Source organism: Thunnus albacares, chromosome 22, assembly GCF_914725855.1.
Source record: "Thunnus albacares chromosome 22, fThuAlb1.1, whole genome shotgun sequence".
NCBI lineage: Eukaryota > Metazoa > Chordata > Actinopteri > Scombriformes > Scombridae > Thunnus > Thunnus albacares.
The window spans coordinates 19,297,399-19,311,562 of record NC_058127.1 but is presented as its reverse complement, the minus strand read 5'-3'; the positions used below and the strand labels follow the sequence as shown (position 1 = coordinate 19,311,562).

The window sequence follows — 14,164 nt, the reverse complement described above, 5'->3', positions numbered from 1 at the left end:
AAACCAGGAAACAAATGTCAGACTAAATTTCCAGTCGAGCAAATGTCAAGGTGGCCCTCTGGCTGTATGTGGTTTTGTCTGCTCTATGTTGAAGTCTTGTTCTGTTGCATGCGTCGTTCAGCAGTGAGCTTGGGCCGTTCAGAACCTGGTTGGGAACGCTGGAGAGAAGGTACCGCTTCAATACGTAGACTGTACCCTGAGTGAGGAATAGGCACCTTTTTTCAGCACATAGTCCCATCCATTCCTATTTTATCCAGCTGTCCCCAGATACCCTTACTGCATGAGTGTTCATGTACTGTAGTCAACCAGGCAAAGCTTCACTTTGGTAGCTCCACATTTGTGTAACGTATAGGCAATTAAGTGTGCAAGAAAATCCTTCATCTGCACCATAAAACCACATCAACCTGCATCCACCTCGTGCCACATTGTAGGCTACAACCAGACTCATCTCCTAAGTGGCTGCCAAAATTTTAATTTTGTGAACAGCTGTAACAACTTGTGAACCAGCTGTTGGGGTTTTAAAAAGGCAACTGTGTGGCCTGTTATCAAGACAAGAGCAGGTCTGTTTTTTGTTTAATTTCCTTTTTTCCTACAAATCTGTGACAATGGGAGTGTTTGCATACGTTGAAACCAATTGGAAAAGCTACCCTCTCCTAGCAATATGTAGTTTCATCTTCATAACTATAATAGTTTACACTCGTCCCCACTACTCTGCCTGATCAAGCCTTTCTTCCCTTGCATCTGTATCCATAGATGAGCTCTGTTTGTGTGTGTGTATGTGTGTGTGTGTTAATCCATAGCGGACAACTTGAACATATCCACATACACTGGAAGCTTGACTGAAATGCCTCCTTTATTTTTTCTCTTGCATTTGCAGGCAGGTGCAAATGCAAGAGACCATCACTCCCCGCTACCACAGACCCGCTATACCAGCAAGTCTGGTCACTCATGCAGGCAACACTGTTTCTCTCTTAATACAACACTTGCGGACCTTTTTTATAATCAATAGGCCGCGTTGATTCGCGATTCCATGACCAGTTTAAGCACGCAGAGTTATGTTTCGAGTGAACTTGTGTAATAAGCCTTTAAAAGTAAAAAAATAAAAAGCTTCAGCTTGAGGCAGTTGTAACAAAGTGGATAAACACGTTCCAGGTCATGTCCCTTCTGCTAGTTTATGTGGTTTGCCAAAGATAAAAACCAAATGCTGTAACGTTCAGCTTCAGCGCAGCAGAGATACTATTATGAAGGGATCAGGAATGGTAGAACCTTACGTTTGAACACAATTCATATAACTGACCACACAACAAGTCTAAAATGTGTAAGAGAATTTGAGTAAGCAACTGAGAGAAAGTCTGGTAATCACAGTCTCATATTTTATCTTGCGATTACAACGCTGACAGCCCACATTACAGTAAACATATCCCGCACCTGTAATGTTTAAGTTCTCATTCGGAGTCCCAGTCCCGTAGCAACCCTCTTCGGTAGATTGCACGTGTGTATTAATGTCTTTGTTCATTCTACTTTCTGTATTTATTGCACTCTGTGTGTGCGCACTTTATGTTTGTGCTTTTGCCATTTCTGTTTGTTGTGTCATCTGCTGCAGGTGTGCTAGTGCCTCGTTCTGCCATGGAAGATGCACGTCCAATGAATAGTTGTAGTGTTTTTGTCTGTGTGTGTGTGTCTGTGTGAGAGAGAGAGCTGGAAGTTTGTGATGCTTTGCCCTTTGGCGGAGGCTAAGAGGATTAACTGTGTGTGTGTGTGTGTCACTAACCTGATGTGGCCCTAAATATTGACTTGGCTGACTAGAGGGATTATATGAAACATCAGGGCAAGCAGACTTTGAACAGACATAGATACTTGTATGACCTAACACTGAAGGGTAAGTAACACATCAGAAGGAAGTGGTTTTCTTTTAGGGTTTTTCTAACTGTATGTTCCTCTTGCACCCACCCCCCCACTCCCATCCTCTTTTCTTCTTTTAATTTCTTGATGTCTCTTCTCTCTTGCCACATTACCCCCTTTTTTTCTTCTCTCAATGCTTTCTCGTGTCTCGTCTCTCATCTCCATCACTCTGAATTCTTCTTCCTTCTTCATTTGCACCTCTTCTTCTCTGCTTTGTTTCTTATCACACCTTCCAACCTCTTATTCCTCCCCAATCTATTCACACCTCTTTCCTTCTCTCCAAATCCACCTCTCCTCTCCTTTGTATCACCTTTTCTTTACCATTCCTCCCTCCATTGTCCTCCTTTCTTTCTTCCCACCCTCATTTACAGCGCACCACCTCAGCGGGCACCCGGTGCCTCCCCATCTGCCCACAACATCAGCAGCGCTGCCGTGACAGACCGTACCAACTTCTCCCGAGGGGTGGGCATCCGCAGCACGTTCCACGCAGGCCAGCAGCGAGGTGCCCGGGACCAGCAGGGCTCCGCCTACCCTGGCGGGCCCGCGTCCCCATCACTGTCACATGGCAACAGCCAGGCCCGGAGGACACATGGCGCCACAGGGATTTTCAGCAAGTTCACATCAAAGTTTGTACGCAGGTGAGTGCTGGAAAAGAGAGGCGAGAGCATGGGAAAGTGAGAAGAGTGAAAGAAGAACACACTCAGTGGATGAGAAAAATAGCATTAGAGGTAAACGTGTGGTTACAGTGTTGGACTGAGAGTAGATAGAGGAAGTAGTAAACAGGAAGGACAAGAGAAGACGTGTCAGAAGAAGACACAGACGCTAGCAGGTTAGAGATACAGTAACAGTAAATGCGTAGCAGTTGTAACTGTTCTATTTATTATGCAGCTAGCTTGTAGCTCAAGTACCGTTTGAAGGTTTTTCTGAGTATTGAGGTTTTAGCTTGGACCGAAAATGACTAGGTTTACATTACAAGTCATTTCATATGCTCAGTTCCTCTCAGGAACGACCTACTGTATGTCCATGTCAACCATTGGTTTCAGAGTATTTCTTTAAAGGGGCTGGTCTCATCTCTTCCCTATCACTAAACTCTTGCTGATCTGTAACTCTGCAGAGAGTAGAAAGGGAGAGGAAGGGAACAGCTGTGTCTTCTCTATAATTTTGTTTGGTGCAGTGGTGACTGAGGAGTAATTTTGGTTTTGGTTCCACGTCTGGCCCAGTTTTCATCTCACTCCTCCAGTGCAGGTTGCAGCAGTAAAACTGCTCTCATGGGTACCTGGTTGTAATGGAAGCTAAACTCGTTTTATTTATATTGGTTTTATTTTCTCTGTAATTGGAGTTAGTTTTCAAGCTTTGATCCATCTCTGCTGTACATGTAGTGAGGAGAAGATGGAGTGCATTGTGGTTTTAAAGAGGGAAAGTTACGGACAAGAGGGAAAAGCTAGACAGACTAACATAGTATGTATGTCTTTGACGTCAGTGTTAAGCGACAATGAGAAAAGGACATAGATAGATATCAATGTGCTAATTTGGCCTTTGACAAATTAATATTGGCATTAGTTTTTACTAATGTAGCACCAATTTAATAATAAATATGTAACTAAGATTTACAGTTTAAAATGTTTAAAATAATTTTTGTGAAAAATAAATTCTGAATGTGTGTTTTTATAATGAAGGGAAAAGTTTGGCATTATTTTGTATTTTTCTTACTTTCTACAAAACCCATAAAGAGATCAACACTGCATTAGTTGCTTGTCAATACATTGACTGTCCCTTGCTGTCTGTGGCACTCAGCCATAAGTTCATTAATTTCTTCTCAGTCTTAAAAAGCTTGTCACAGAAGGCTCAGTAATGTCCTAAAACAGCAGGGTACTGTAGTTTTTAGCAAACATTACTCAAACAGGAGTAAATAGCGCATTTGTTAGGGACTGTTTTCAGCAGGACGGTATATGTGGGATTGACTCAAAATAAACTACTATAAATAAATAAAGGCACATGTCACCCAGTGCAACAGTGTGGCTTATGTGTTTTTAATTGACAACAATGAAGCTCTACTGCACTGAGGAATAAGATATATTAGGCTTTGGCTACACAAACAATTCTTGTTATATATACAGTTTATTGTTGATTCAAGTCTTTTTGTGGGATTTGTTGACAATAAAAATATAGAATATCACCTGAACAAATAGTCAGTGTCAAATCATGTGTTGAAGACTGTATGCAGTCAGAATGAGAAGGAAGAAATGGTGAGGAGAGAGCGGAGGAGTGCGCCAGGCTGACTGGCATATTATTATCCAAGGCTGCAGCCAGATAGACTGAGGAAGTGGAGAGGAAGTGAATGAACAGGACTGAAAAAGGAAAGGCCAATAGAGCAGCAAAGGAATGAGAAAGTGAGAGAGCAGGTGAGATTTTCTCCGGTGTCACCAACCAGCGCTGGGGGTTCATTATGAACAGAAGTGTTGAAAAATGTGTAAGAAAGGGACCAAAAGAAAGAAATAATGAGTGTACGGTGTTATTTTGGGGGATGTTGTGAGCTTGAAAGAGAAATTGAGAATGATCAAGTGCTTGCCTACATGTGGGGTGCTGGTGTACTGTGTGTGTGTGTGTGTGTGTGTGTGTGTGTGTGTGTGTGTGTGTGTGTGTGTGTGTGGAGGAAGGAGGCGGTGGAGGTACAAGCACAGCCACTCTCCAGGCCTCCCACTCAGAGATACTGTAGCTCCGTGGCGACAGTAGCCATGGTTACACCGGAGATATCACTTTTCCCTCAACTATAAATACCGCTAGTGGGGACACCTTGACACACATGCACACACACACACACACACATTTACTAACTTGGTGTTGCTGGTAGGAAGTAGAGGTGGTGGAGACAGAGAGATTGTGTTGCATTTGTACAGTTTGACTAAACACACACACACACACACACACACACACACAGAAGTTGTGTGTTTTATTAACATATCATATAACCTCACCACAGCACTTTCCTGCTTAGTCTGGAGAGTGATGTTTCTCTGTCCTTCAAACACATTGGTGTGTTTGCTTGTGTGTGTGTGTGTGTGTGCGTGTGTGTGTATGTGTATGTGTATGTGTGTGTGTGTGTGCGTGTGTGTGAAGGAGATTAAGTTTCTCAATGTGTGTTGAAGATTAAGTTATTGCTTAACCTGTGCTTTTTCATTTGAAATGTGTCTTTGTGTGTGTAAAGGAGATGCTTTCTTTCTCTCTCTCTCTCTCTCTCTCTTTTTTTTTTTTTAATAAAATGTTATCACATTTGAACTTTTCACCTCACAAACGCTTCTTTTCAGGATCAGCCAGGACTGCTCTGTATGTGGAGGAGCGCTCCATTTCATGTTGGGAGGGGTGGGGGGGGGGGGGGGGGGGGGGGGGTGACTGTGTTCAGACGGGGTCTCTTTATGGAATTTTCCCACAGAGCCCATTAAATCCCTCCAAAGTGCATTTAATGAAGTCTGTTCACACATTCACGTCAATAATTCCCACATTTAAACACATTCACAATGCAGGGACACTGATTTACTTTTTGTTTTATTGTTCACTTTTGTTGTTTTTTTTATGTTAGTTGTGCTTGCTGCTTCAATCCCTAGTGAGCCTGGTTCATGTTTTATTTTTTTTTTCCTGACAGTTTGCTTTAAGGTTTGCTATTGAGAGGGCAGCTTGTCTTTTACAGGAAAGTCACAAATATATACGTTTTATACATACGTTTTTTTCTCTTTCTTTCTTTATCCCTCTTTTGTTTTTGTAGAAATCTCTCGTTCAGGTTTCCGAGAAGGTAGGCAACATCCCCAACGTTAAATATAACCCCTTGACATATATCCGTATATCTCTTCTTCATATATATTTTACATATATATATATATATATATTTCCTCCCCTTTTGGTGTTTTGTGCAGCTTTTTGTTGAAATCTTCCCTTGTGCCTTGAGCCTTATCTTTTCTCCTCCTTTTTTTTCTGTGGTTGGCCCCTTTTTTGAGCCTTCTGGTTTTGAGTGCCGTGTTTTGGCCCATTTTTATTTCTTTTTTTTTAATTTTTTTTATTTTTTTTACTAACTACCCCCTCACCCACCCACTCACTCACTTAACTCACTCACTCATCATCATGCGGCACAATAACACCTCACCCCTCTTTCACTCCGTCCCTCCATCGTTCCTCCCATCTACCTCTCCCTCATCCTCACCCCCCTCCTTTTCCATTTATTTACCAGGTAGAGTGTGTGTGTGAGCTCATATCTCCCCCCTTAGCGTTCTAGATTTAGGTCTAGTCTTAATGGCGCAATAGATCAAACTCCTCCCTTCCTGCTCTTAACTCTTTCCCTCTCTTAGCCTGAGATGCAGGTAATTTTGTCCCTCTGCTCCAAATCTTTGAGATAATGGTACAAAAATGTTAAATCCCATACTAATGTAAACATTTTCATGACAGAAAAGAGACACAGGGTAGGAGAAATTGCTTTTTAAGGTGTTGATAGTGTCCAGGGACTGTTTAATGTTGCTAACCATTACCCAACCTAACGCCACTTGCCAAACCCTCCAAACCATCACTCATCTCACCTTTCTGCTTTCATACTGGAATTTTCATTAGCCATAGAAGACTGGAGTTGTGATCTTAGTTTCTGCTGCTGCTCCCACTGGGAAAACAGTTGTAATAATAAGTCTCTGGCTGTAGTTGGTAGTTGTGGACGGAGGTAGAGAGGAGGAGAGGACCCAGGAGGGACGGGGCTGCAGTGTTTCTCAAGCTGCATTCTTTTCTGGAGGCTGCACTCTTCCTTTCTTTCATCGCTCTCTTCTCACTCTGGCACTGGCTCTCTAACAGCAGCAAGCAACAGAACTGGATGGCTTTGACCTACTCTGGCTGTAAAAGACCTTTTTTTATGCTGTGGACACACACACTGAGGTCACTTCATGCACGTATATATGTATATTCACACTGACACAGGACTTACATAAACACATTTCTCCATGTTCATGTAGATATTTGCACTTTATCACATCACATCCCACTTTTAGCATCACATGCTAGACATATGTTGATACATTTTACATTTGTGTATGCTCACACTGGATACACATTTCACAAACATGTCTCACAAACATACACACACAAACACACTCCTACCTTTTGCCACAAAGCAGTGTGTTGTCTGCTTTTTACCAGCAGGTAGAGCAATTTTCCTGCTTAATCTGGACCATTGCTCCACCTGGTGGTCAGAACGTGTTTTTATCACAGCATTATGGTGAACTACTTTTTGAACTAATTTTTCTGTACAAGTAACAATAGCCGTGGTCTATATAAGGATTATTATATATAGTATTTATATGTATAAATATGGGGCATCTTGATTATTATAGATAAGTATATTAATAGATTAGTTACATATATTTGCAGTGAACCATATGTAGTGAAAGTGTTGAACAACCTGACAAGTGACTCTGGTATTCATTTCAAAGTCCTTTGTTCCCTGTTGATGTCACAGTGCCCCTCCTCTGGTAGCCATTTTGCATCCCTCCATGTTGGGCTAAATCATACCAAGCATGCAAAATGGCACAAGTGATTTAATTTTGCATTGTTCACTAGTTTACCTCTATAATTTTAGATATCCTTGTTTTACTTTTTTTTCCCCCACTTCTCCCACTTGCCATTTGTCATGTACTATATATTTTTTTAACCATGTTTCTATTGCAGGAGGTATTTTACATGATGTTTTAAATTATTTTTTAATGGGGCAAAACAGGATTGATGTCTTTTCCCACAACCAAATGAATTTAAGACCATAAACTGCTGAATTTTGTTGTGTGTGTGTGTCACTTTCCTTCCATTGTCTGCATGTGTTTTGCTGTTTGTCCGTCTTTGTTTCTCTCTTTTTGTTTTTGCTTTTCTCCTTTTTTGAGTTTTTGTGTGTTTTCAGTCATGTTTACTGGTATGAGAGTGGATATTTATATATGTGTGTGTTTGTTATATAGGCTATAGTTTAAAGTGTTGTTCTTAGGGAATGTGTGTGTTTTAAAGAGCCTGTGTGTAGGTTCATTGTTACTAATAAAGGTTTTAACGCAGCAGTGGGATCATTAATGCTCCTAACCTCCTTTAGCCACAGGACCCGCACTCACCGTGCCGACCATTCTGTTCCAAACCATTCCATCCTGGTCCAAAGCGTTCCATCTCACATTTTGTTTCCCAACATTCCATTTTGTTGGAATTCATTCCATTTCAAGCCGTTCCATTCTGTTCAAACCATTCCATTCCTGCTTCAAATTGTTCATTTTCACATTCTGTTCCCAACATTCCATTTTGTTGCATTCCAATCTGTTCTAACTGGTTGGAAATGTTTTAATTCTGGTCTAAACTGCTCCATTACTACTCAGCTTTAAGCAGCTCATTTTATAAACCGCTCCAACCTGTTCCTTTTCAATTCAGGCAATTCAATCCCATTCCAAACTGTCTCATCCGTCATCCTGTTTTTCACTCAGCTTTTCACCCAACTGACCAGTCATGACATGTGCTCAGTGGGGGAGTAGAGATAAAAGTGGTTGCACAGAGTGGACTGTCATTTAGACCTGGAGCAGCTGCTTGTAGCAATGCATTGTGGGCTGTGTAGTCCTCAGCTGGTTCTTGGATTCAATCAAAGCGTCCTCTTTAAAGTTGGAGTGGAATTTGATATTTGGCATCAAGGCTGGATGTGGTTGGATTGGAACTGTCAGGCAGGCATGGCGAGCAGCGTGCCTGTGTTGAGCCGGCTGATTTACTTTCTGTTTTAAGAGTCAAACTGTTGCCCGTTAGCCCCCAAAAAGACTAAACTTGTGTTGATTTTTCTCGAGGAGTCCGTATGAGGGAGAGGGTCGGGATGAGGGGAGCAGGTGAGACACAGAACAGACCGGAAAAAAAAAAAAACCCGCAAACCCTATAAAAGCCCAGACTCTACCAAAACCGCCTGCCAATCAGTAGACTGGAGTCAATCAGTAGATGATCTCTGAGCTTGTTGTGAATGGCTGGGAGAGGGGTGGGGGCGAGCTGGGATGTAATTGGTTGGTGATGGTGATATAAGAGCTTAACCAATCAGGGGACGGGAGATTAGCAGTGAATGATAGCATCCCAGATTGCAAGAGTGCTGGTGTAGAGGTTGACCTGCATGACGGTGTGCGCGTGTGTGCGTGTGTGAGGGGAAATCAAATCCATTACCCAAGTGTGTGTTTGTGTGCAAGTACACATGAAACTTACTGTATAACACGCACACACACAGACATAAATCTACACACATTTATGTAACCTGAGACAAGAAAACACACACAAACACACACAGGGGTATTTAAATTTTTTTGCTTTTTTGTCTTCATTCATTCATTTCCACGACCTCATCATCTACCTCTTCCTCTCAATCCTCCCTGTCCATTTCTCCCTCCTCCTCCTCCTCCTCCTCCTCCTCCGACTGCCTTCTTTGTCTCTACTTTTTAAATAATTCTCTCAATTCTTACACTTTTCCTCCTTTTCTCTCTGCTCATTTCTTCCTCCCTCTTTTCCTTAATTCTCCCCACCTTTCTTGTCCCTATTTTTTCCTCTTCCTGCCCTCTTCTTTCCTTTTTACCCACTTTTCTTTCTTCCTCCTCTTGTTCTCCTCCACCCTCCCATCCCTCCATCCAGGTCCATGCTGAGCAGTACGGTGGACAAGTCGGAGAAGACATCCGGCGGTGTTCTCTCCTCTTCTTCCAACAACGATGAGAACAACTCCTCACCAGGATCTGGTAACACTGGTACGTCGGGTTTGAAGATCATTTTAAAATCTTGTAAATAGTTGAATAAACAGAGTCAACAAGTTATAAAATCAGAGTTTCCCCAATATTCCACAGTCTCAAAATGGCCTTTCACAGCTTTAGTTGAGAGTAATACTAAAATAATCATGGATTAATTTCTCAGCACTTAAGTTCTTAGTATACAATTTTAAAGATAAGTACAGCCCAGTATCGTCCGCACAAAAGTGTAAATATATACAGTTAAAATAGTGAATTAAAAGGCCCAAAAGCAGCATGTAGCTACAAAATAAAACAGGGTCAAGAACAGATCCCTGAGGCACTCCACAGTTCAGATGATCAGTTAATCAAGTGATCCATGGACAGAAATATAACTGACAGTCTTCTGCCCTTTGTCGGGTTAATGGTTTTGGACATTAACCCACACCAGGATACAAAAATCAGGATATCTGCGTCTGTTTCAATTTTGATCAATTGTTTTAAATCTGTCTGTTAAAAGTCTGCAACTTTATGGAACTCAATCACTAGACTCCAGAGGTTAATTCATCTTAAATGCTCTCTAGTTGCAGAGAGAACATTCAGTCAGACTTCTGTCAGTTATGGTTGAGGTGTCACTGCAGCATAAAATATGTTGAAAACTCTGAACTTAATATCATGATTAAGTTAATCCAACTGTGACACTGTTCAAGTCACGGTGATAAATTCTTATTCATGGTTTTGTCTTAATGGGGTTTTATATTGTAGCCATTATCTGTTTAACCTCATCTTTCATTTTTCTCATCTCTCTCAACGTCTCAACGTTTTCTGGTTCTCTCCTCCTTTTCTACTTTCCTCTCTTCTCTTATCGTTGTCCTTGTCTCTTTGCCTTATAACATGTTTACTTCTCCTCTCTCTCCGTTATTCTTCCTCTTGTTATTCATTGTGTGTCTCTTCTTCTCCATCATTCCTCCATCTCTTCACGCTCTCACCACTCTCCTCTTTTCCTCCCTCCAGGTGGCACCGGCACACCTCCGGCCATCGCCAGCCAGAAGGACTCAGCCAAACCGCGCTCGCTGCGCTTCACCTGGTCCATGAAGACCACGTCGTCCATGGAGCCCATGGAGATGATGCGCGAGATCCGCAAGGTGCTCGACTCCAACAGCTGCGAGTACGAGCTGCGCGAGCGCTACATGCTGCTGTGCGTGTCGGGCAACCCGGCGCGCGACGACTTCGTCCAGTGGGAGATGGAGGTGTGCAAGCTGCCACGGCTCTCCCTCAACGGCGTGCGCTTCAAGCGGATCTCGGGCACGTCCATCGCCTTCAAGAACATTGCCTCAAAGATTGCCAATGAGCTCAAATTGTGAGTGCGAAGGAGCAGCGAGGAGAGATGAGATTAAAGGGTGGAGGTGGGAGGGTGAAGAGGGTTAGAGCAGGGGTGGCGAGGATGAAGATGATGCTGTAAGCGGGGTGGGGGCACTGTGGAGGTCAGGAGGTAAGCTAAAGGGTGGGATCACTTTTAAAATAACGCGATTGTTGTCGACAAAGGTCTGAAGTAGGGCTATCGGTTCTCTGAGACTAGAAAACGTTACTTTTCTAGAAGTTTTTGTTCCTTAAGTTCCCGAGGCCCTGCGTTTAGAAACTCTGATTTCCTCTGAGTTGTGAAGTACTTACAGACCGAGGTCTTCTCTCTCCCTGCGGGGATTTTTTTTTTTTTGTCACGTTCTACTTAGACGTTCCACTCTTCTGCATGTCCGATCTGCTCTCTGTTTTTTTTAGGAGTCTCACTTTGATCACTTTGACCACTCCTGTCACTTCCTGCTGTTTGTTCAGTTTCTCTTGCACGGTTCTGCTGCCAGGTCTTTTGGGGAGGAGGGAAACCGGGTGAATATCGGGGTTGGATGGAGGACAAAGAGAGCGAAGAAATGCTGAAAAAAAACAAACAAAAAAAAACTTTCTCTCTGAATCGCTGAATGATTGACAGAAAAGTTCAGGTTGGAATATGGAGCCTTATTTTGCTGGAAAACTCACAGAAGTTTTGATTGAATTTGTTCTGATTCTCCTCCAAAACTGAATGGACTCCAACTGAGCCAGGACCGTGGTCCCTGACGCACACACACACACACACACAAACACACACACACACACACACACACACACACACACACACACACACACATATAAATACACAGACTACAGATGGATTTGGATGGACGAATTCTGACGTTGTTGGTAAAAGGACGCTCTCCACCCTCCACCTGCCCAACCCACCCTCCCACACCTGAAAATGAACTTTTAAAAAATCCACCTGATCCTTCCTTCCACCACCTCCCTCCTCCCCCTACACACACACACACACTTACACACAAACCCTTCCCCACTCTTTATGCACACAAACACACCCTTCTCCCCTCTGATTTCAAAACTGAACTCGGCACAAACACATCCATCGTTTTCACCTCTTCACTCCCTTTTCTGCCTCATTTTTTAATTTCTCTCACCGTCAAGTCCGAGGAGGCCAGTTAATCATCAAGTCTTGATGTTGTCATCGATCCTATGGGCTACGAGTTTAAGTCCGGATTTGTTTTGTCTTTTTTTTTTTTTTTTTTTTTTTTAATTTAGTTTCTTCTTTTATTGCTTTTAAAACGAGTTGTGCACTGGAAAAGAGGGGCATATTGGAAACTGGGGAGGAAAGGACTGATGAACGGACGGAGTCATCGATGGATTTTATGTTGCCTTTCTTTGAAGAATTAAATTTGGGGTTTATTGTTGCATACTTCAGCACATAAATGCTCAAATGATTTATTTTTTGTCTTTAATTTTTTTTGTTGGTATCGCTTCGGTTGGCATCACGCCTTCATATCCAAGAATGTCAACCCTGAACCGACGGATTTCTCTCCCACTTTGTCTCTCAGTTTCTTTCTTTCTTTTCTTTTTTTTTTTCCTCCCCCGTCCGCCCCTCTGCTACACGTGTTCCCAAAGAGCAAACACACAACACAAAGGTGTCGTTGGTAACAGTATGTGTGTGTGTGAGTGTATTATAAAAGATCACTGGAAAACAAAAAAAAAAAACCAACAAAAAAGAATCAACGATGACGAATGGTGAATTATTTTCTTCTTCTACTTTTGATTTGATAATATATTTTTGTGTCGTTTAAAAAAAAATTTTGGGTTTGTACAGATTTGGATTTTTTTTTTTTTTTGGGAGGGAGGGGGGGCGGACGGGGTGTGAAGGGTCATGTTGGATCATATCATTGCTGCCTTCTCGGTGTAGTGCACCTTCGACACACACACATATTTAACATCCACACACAGCTCACAGTGTTTTGGGTTAAACACAGAAAACCCCCCAGTGCAGGAATTATTGATGTATTTAATGATGATGATGATGATGATGGTGGTGGTGGTGACGACTACTGCTCGTTCATTTTTGGCCCTTTTTTTTTTCCATCTGTCTTCATCTTCGTTTTTATTTAGTTTGGTTTGGTTTCTTTTTTTAAAGGGCCTTAGTGGCCCAGAATAGCTTGAAGCAAAGAGATAAAAGCAGGAAAAACTTCTTCGTCGACTTTTCTCATATCAGAGCTCATGTTCAAAAACCACAATGAGAAGAAGTCACCTCCTTTTCTCTTTTCTCTCGTTTATTTTTTTTTTTGTTCTGCGCCGACGCTCCAGTTTCTCAAAGCAGAAGAAAGACACACACCGTCACACACGCTGGGGTCAGAGAAAAGGGGTCGACGGGGGGAGGGAGGGGGGGGGTATAAGGCTGGGTCCCATCAGCTGGTTGTACCTTAACTTCACACTTTTCTTTCTTTCTATCACGATGACACACTGTCGTTTTATTATTTTGTTTTCTTTCAGTTTTTAATACGTCAGATTTGTTTTTCTTTAAAAGTTGATCATTGTATTAAGGTGCTGGGTATTGGATTCTAATTATTATTCTGGCTGTTGCTGTTATATTATCTCTTTCAGGGTTGATTTTATTTTACATTATTTCGTTTTACATTGCTGTAATTTACATTGATTTTAAACGTGTTTTGAGCAAACTGTAACTGTAGTAGTGGGTTTGGGGTTGGGAGGGGTGATCAACTCCTGAAAAATGTATTATTTGTTTGTTTTTTTTTTTGTGCAAAGACAAAATGATGAAAAATGACAAGGATAGTAATAAAAACAATGATATAATGATAGTCTGCCTCTGAAATCAATCCTATGAAAAGCAAGATAAATCAAATCTTTTGTTTTCAGGAAGCTCTTGGCTGTAGAGCAGAAGGCTTGTAGTAAAAATCTCACCATGAGGTCCGTTTAGTAGCTGTTCTGGAGATTTTGAACATATCAGTGGTGGACGGTTTAAAATCTGAGATAGAAACAGAAGAATCAGTGCCTTGTTTACGGACACTTGAGTAGGGTTGATGCCTGTCACCTGCTGTTTTCCCCGTTTACCATACCTCTATTCTGCCCAAGAAGTTGAGAGCTCAGTATGTTCAGATATATATTTCCTGTCACTTAATGAGTTTAGTGCTTTGAAACACCACAAAGAC

At 42.0% G+C, this 14,164-nt stretch overlaps 1 protein-coding gene across 10 annotated transcripts in view; it reads left to right on the top strand.

Annotated features, from left to right (window-relative positions):
• mark2b (MAP/microtubule affinity-regulating kinase 2b) overlaps positions 1-13,210 on the top strand; it is a 56,135-nt gene extending 42,925 nt beyond the window's left edge. For 4 of the 10 annotated variants that reach the window (XM_044340728.1, XM_044340733.1, XM_044340730.1 and 1 more), the window contains 4 exons: positions 2,274-2,540; positions 8,727-8,765; positions 9,547-9,656; positions 10,647-13,210. In XM_044340728.1, coding sequence (XP_044196663.1) covers positions 2,274-2,540; positions 8,727-8,765; positions 9,547-9,656; positions 10,647-10,996 — 766 coding nt within the window. In that variant the 3' untranslated portion in view covers positions 10,997-13,210. Of the gene's footprint in view, positions 1-2,273; positions 2,541-5,662; positions 5,690-8,726; positions 8,766-9,546; positions 9,657-10,646 lie in introns of all 10 variants that reach the window. The other 6 variants (XM_044340732.1, XM_044340737.1, XM_044340736.1 and 3 more) reach the window with 3 other exon arrangements.
• The last annotated feature ends 954 nt before the right edge of the window (positions 13,211-14,164 follow it).